General features: G+C 41.5%; 1 protein-coding gene across 1 annotated transcript in view; it reads left to right on the top strand.

Moving 5' to 3' along the window:
• mllt10 (MLLT10 histone lysine methyltransferase DOT1L cofactor) overlaps nucleotides 1-6,248 on the top strand; it is a 46,073-nt gene that overhangs the window by 36,438 nt on the left and 3,387 nt on the right. The window contains 5 exon segments of the mRNA XM_032503556.1: nucleotides 1,753-1,831; nucleotides 3,107-3,294; nucleotides 4,574-4,723; nucleotides 5,176-5,231; nucleotides 5,516-5,817. Coding sequence (XP_032359447.1) covers nucleotides 1,753-1,831; nucleotides 3,107-3,294; nucleotides 4,574-4,723; nucleotides 5,176-5,231; nucleotides 5,516-5,817 — 775 coding nt within the window.

The raw sequence follows: 6,248 nt of genomic DNA on the forward strand, positions 1-6,248 counted from the left end.
GTGTGTCTGTGTGTCTGTGTGTGTGGCAAGTTCCGTGTGTCTATACACACAGGCAAGCATTGTGTAGTTCTGAAAACAAGTTTGGTGTCATTGAAAACAAATTGTCACATCGTAGCGGTAACTTTTATCAGAAAGTAATACTTTTTCTATTAGATTTTTTTTTTTTAATTTATAAAAGTTTTTCTATGAGATTTTATTTATTGTTTATGTAAAACGAAGATTTGAGCCTTTTAATAAGGAAAAAGTAGCATATTAATTACTATAAGATTGCTTGAAATTTGACTAAAATGATTGATTATCAAAATGGTTGTAGATTTATTTTCAGTCGATTGAGTAATTAATTGACTAATCAATAGGTAAAATTATTGATTTGCTGCCATTCTTTCTTAACCGTAAAGTTAAGCACACAGTCGTGTACAGCACGTGTGTACAGCTACACAAGTGTGAAGTTCTGTTTGTGTACTAGTAAAGGTCATGTGAGCACAAACTTGCAAGGTGTGAGTGTGTTTGTATGCATGTAGCCTGTTTACTTTGGCAGCCGTTTGTCTTTGCTTTCGAGTGTCTAGAGGGAGGTGCCAGGACGGAAAGGGTTATGAGAGAAAAAGGAGTTGGAAAAGAAGGCGAGCGAAGGACTAGAGTGGTGACCTGGTGGGGGTAAAAGCTGAGATTGACTGTCTTAAGTAGAGGGGAGTTTGCGCGAGTGTGTAAATGCAAAAGTGTGCGTTTGCGTGTGTGTGCATGTGTGATTCATTACTCTGAGGAAAATGAAAAGAAGCGTCTGGCCAGGGGCCCAGAGGGAGGACATACAGACTCTCAAAGAAGGTAGAGGGAGAGAGAAAAATGCACATGCAGTTTGAATGAAGGCGTGTGTGTGTGTGTGTGTGTGTGTGTGTGTGTGTGTGTGTGTGTGTGTGTGTGTGTGTTGTGTGTGTGTGGGTGTGTGTGTGTGTGTGTGTGTGTGTGTGTGTGTGTGGGTGTGTGTGTGTGTGTGTGTGTGTGTTGTGCGTGTGTGTGTGTGTGTGTGTCGTGGTGTGAAAGAGATACAAGGGAAGAGAGACAAAGTTTTGAAGGTTGCAGAGCCAGAAGTGATACGATACGTCCACACTACTCCAGCTAAATTTGAAATAATTTCTCTTTGTTTTGGCATTTAGCTGGCATTTTTCACACCCAAAAACAGAGATTTTAAAGATTTTTTAAAGAGAAAAATAAGGGTTAAGACATTTTTATTAACCCTCATTTTAAATGTCAATATGGCCATACTGTCATTAAGCTGTATTTATATTTGTTTCTCTCAAGTGCAATTGTAAAGGAAATACTGTTTGCCTTGTTAGCAGGTTATATTTATAAGCCACAATCCAATGACTGTTATCTGCTTGTTCTTTTATTTGACAGCAGGAAAAAAACAATCAAATCAACATATTTGGAGGTTGTGTTGTATTAAATAACAGAACAAGAGCAGAACGGCACAGAACAGAGGTTTAACCAGTACTGACTCAGCAGAATAACTAGGATGTTGTCTCACTTCTTATCAGATGTTGGATGCATAGTTTTGTTGTTTACCTACCAAAATAATACAAAAGAAGAAGAGATTTAGCCCTTTTCCTATTGTTCAGGTGTTTCACTGTGGACAGCAAACTGTCCAATAACCTGAAAATGTTAGTGTGGATGCATATTGTTTTTTAACACATGAAGTGTTTTCAACTTTTTTTTGTGTGTGTGTGTGTGCACGTGTGTGCGTGCGTGCGTGTGTAGATCAGGAGGTGGTAGACAGCAGCAGCGGTGTCGGAGCTCAGGGCTTTTCCATAAAAGCTTCTCCCAAGACCACCCCGCGGTGAGTTCCCGCACACACACACACACACACACACACACACACACACCCAACCACCCAACCACCCATTTACATTCCTCACTGCCCCCCCTCCATCACCCATCCCCCTCTTTGCTTTTCCCTCTGCTGGCCCCTTGTCTCCTCTCTCTTCCTCTCACTCCTCACACACACACACATGCATACTCTCCCTTTCGTTCTCACCCCTACCGGCAATTCTCGCTCTCTCAGCCAACGATAACTTGTGTTTTTGAAGGTGGTAACCATCCCTCAACTCCAGTTGAGTTTTTTTTTCTTGGGTTTAATCACACATGGAAGGACAGTCAGATGATTTTCTGCATCTCCTTCCTTTGGGAGTATTTGTATGGATCTCTCAGGATGGGAATATTGATGATACCGATCCATTTATGTTTGATTCAACTTCGTTGAGGGATGGATAATTTCACTTGATGAGGTTAGTTCCAATTATCATTATTTTAATTTATTTTTACACTGTATAATTTCAAATCTTGCATTTAGGGGACATCATTTCTTCCTATAAATGTTATTTAAAAAGAAAATATAAAAGCAGAATACGATGACAGAGATATTCTCTTAAATTGGAATATTTATTGACGTTTTGACTACCTTGATGATTTTGTAATTTGCAATTTAATATATATAAGTATAGCTGACACATTTTTTGCATACAACGTGGATAATACAGTGACATTGACATTCAAAATCTGAGTGCATTTTAGTTTGTGGTGTGATTCAAAAGTTTAAAAAATCTTGCCCTTACTTTTACTGTTTTCTGACATAACGCACGTCTTTCTATCCTCTCTACTCTCTCCTGCTGCCCCTCATTTCCCCTTTTTCACACTCAACAGATTTTCTTCGCAAACACACACACCAAGATTTATCACATCAAGACAGTCCACTTCCCTCTGTCTGTCTGTCTCTCTCTCTCTCTCTTTCTCTCGCATGTCCTCTTTCTTCCTCTCTCACTCTCTTTTTCTCTCTTTGCCTCACACACAGACAGAAAGCCTGGCCCCTTTTCATTAGAGGCCACTGTAACAACAAATTGATGTAGTTTTATAGCCGGCAGTGTCTATGTTTGTCTGACGTTTATGTTGGGTCGTTAATCTCCCCATTGACCTCTCTATCTCTGTCTTTCTATCCATGCTCTCTCTCTCTCATTCTCTCTCTCTCTCTCTCTCTCTCTCTCTCTCTCTCTCTCTCTCTCTCTCTCTCTCTCTCTCTCTCTCTCTCTCTCTCTCTCTCTCTCTGTCTCTCTTTTAGCTCTCCCATTGGTGGCCTGCAGATCCGCTATGACTCCTCGGGGTCGTTGCCGGGGCCGGGGTTGCTAGGAGTGGGGGCGGGCGGCGGAGAGACGCTGCCCCCGGTGGCCACCAGCATCGAGCAGCTCCTGGAGAGGCAGTGGAACGAAGGGCAGAGCTTCCTGCTGCAGCAGGGAGCGCAGGGAGACGGTGAGAGGATACACACATTAAAACACACCTGGAGATGCACAAGAATGCACTCACACATATCATTTGAGATATTTCCATTGTAGTATCAATACCAAAGCAATACTATTTGATACCTTATGCTGAGAAATATTTTTTTTAATTTTTTTTATTTTACAGAAAACAAAGTCCTAGATATTTGGTTCAAGCTTTCAGTACTTGTCACACTTTTCTGTCAGTCTCAGAAAAATGTTTTGGTTCAATACCCAGCTGCACAGCTGATCATAATTCCCACCTTTTCCCTCTTTGCTCCATTTCTCTCTTTCTATCAATTGATCCATCAGCCTTTTGCCTTCTTCCACTTCCTCAATTATTCACTTCCTCACTTTAACAGTTTTTGTTGATTACTGTCCGTTATCTCCCTGTCTGAACATCCCTTCAGGGATCTATAAAGTAGAAATAAAAAAGGGAAGGGGCCCTAGTTTTTAAAATGACGTCCTTCTTTTAGACTCAGGTCTAAGTTCCTGTGTGTGCAAATCCTCCTCGTCACTCTTTACCGCTGAGTCTGCACAGGCACCAGGGTCCCTGTTCTGTAGCTGATCTTGACCTCTGACCTCCCTGTCGAGTGCATCTGTCTAATCAGTCACTGGGTATTTGAACAAAGTGGTATAGAGGAGTAGCAGAGTTGCATGATTTTTCCTTAAGGAAGCACTGGCCTTTCAGAAAGTCACAGCATCTGTGTTCTTTCTTGTGAAAAGATTGCTCTAATACAGCTCCATCCCAAACGTACAAAATATTACATCTAAAATGTAGGTAAAACCAGTTTAAAGCCTCTGAACACCCACACAGCGGATTTAAGTCATTCTGGCTGATTAGACCTCTGCTTAGGCTAAAAGGTAGGCCAGAGCTTAGATGGGAATTTATTAGGTCACAAATCTTTTCAACCAACAAGAATAATAAATGTGTCATATGTCTAAGCTAACAGGAGACTCCGGAAGATAACAATCAATCGTTCTATACACAGCCACAGTCCCGGGAAGAGGTCTAATCAGCCAGATAAACTCAAAACACCTGTGAGGATGTTCAGGGCCTTTTTGAAAAGGCCTTTTTGCCTGCATTGACCGTACACTGCGGCAGAATGTATTTTATAATTGCCAGTTAGAATTTTGGACCGCAGGAAATTGAAAACTCAGAGCAGAGAGATTTACAATTTTTATTAGCAGCAAGCAAAAAGTGCTGCCGCTCCACTACACTTAAATACTGGGATCAATCAACCCCTCATCTCTGTCTCTGTCTCTTTCAGTGCTGGGCATGTTGAAGTCCCTCCACCAGCTGCAGGAGGAGAACAGGAGGCTGGAGGAGCAGATCAAAAATCTGACCATGAAGAAAGAGAGACTGCAGCTTCTCAGCGCTCAGCTCTCAGTGCCTTTCACCCCCACTACGGCCTGCGCTGGAAACCACACCAAAACAACCACCACCAACACACACACCACACAACACCACACACACCCACCACCGGCTTCAGCTTCTATAACATAAAGATTGGGTGCTTTTTTTTTTTTTTTTTACATGCTTTTATATTAAATATCCTATAAAACAAGACATTTGATGACATCATGTTGGGCTTCTAGAACTTAGGACAGACATTGTCATTTCATAAAATAAACTGTTATTTGGTTAAAACGTAATTATCTATTTGTTTTTTATTTATGTTTTTGGAATTTCTTGTCTGTTTTGTCCTAGTGTGAAGGATCTGAAATATGAATAACAAGATTTATGTATGAAATATCCTTCAACTGTTTAAACAAAAACAAAAACAAAATTAAATAAAAAAAAAAGAATCTGCAGAATAATTGATGCAATTTTGATAGAGCGAATATAAACCTGCATTGATTTGTGTTGCAGATGTGAAAGGAGGCCAGCTTGGAGCCACTGACTCATCTTTACCCGTGGCAGCTCAGGTAAGAACAAATGGCCAACATATTCCATCCTAATCCTGTATCTCCACAAAGTCCAGCGCTACAGTACAAGACGGAGCAGTAACATATCACTAATACCTGAATTAAGTGAGGTTTGGTGAAACAAGCATCAGATGCTTAAGTTTTTGTTATACGAGGTAATGTCATGATTTAACACCTCATTACTTGGTAAATTATAAGAACTACAGTGATCAGTTTACATTTGTGATTTAAGTATCTTATCAAAAGAATGAATTGTGATTAAGAGTGTTTTTCCCCCTCCTCAGGACGGTGCATCATGTGGTGGCCACAGCAGTAGTGGCTCCACCTCATCTCTCTCCACCCCTCCCTCCGTCTCCCAGAGCCCGCCCCAGCCACAGCTGAACGGGGTCGGTGCCGTGGGAACGGTCCCAGCCGGGCTGGGTGCCGTGGCGGGGCTGATGGGGGCTCTGGGTGCAGGTAGTGCCCTGGGCATGGGGGGAATTGTCGGGGCGCTGAATGGGGTGATCCAGACGCCGGCGGGCACCGTCAGCCCTCACACACACACTACAGGAGCAGTTACCGGCGTCATGTTGCCCGTTAATAATAGGTACGTCGGATGGCTGTGATTACACACCTTGAAAGCTTTTTCTGATGTCCTTTTCTGATAAAACATTAATTAATAATAAAACAGTTTTGGTAGCTAACAACACTGAATTACAGGAGTAAGTACAAAGTTACTCAATAATGCTCAATTGTGTTTTAAGTACATATCTCCCACCCCAAAAGTAGCTGTCAGTGGAGTACAGGCCTCCACTTCAAATGTGTTCCAGTTCCCTGACATTGAGACTTTGGAGATTTCAGACCCTCTGTCACCACATCCTGAAGTTCTGAAAACACCACAGTCATTCCTAATGTCAGGGAACATACAGTTGTGTTCAAAATAATAACAGTCCAACATCACTAACCTCATAAATCATATTTTTTGTAGAAGTGATATTTTTACTTGGCAAATAATTTACTAGTAAGTGTTGTAGAGTC

The sequence above is a fragment of the Etheostoma spectabile genome, chromosome 22, assembly GCF_008692095.1.
Source record: "Etheostoma spectabile isolate EspeVRDwgs_2016 chromosome 22, UIUC_Espe_1.0, whole genome shotgun sequence".
NCBI classification, from domain to species: domain Eukaryota; kingdom Metazoa; phylum Chordata; class Actinopteri; order Perciformes; family Percidae; genus Etheostoma; species Etheostoma spectabile.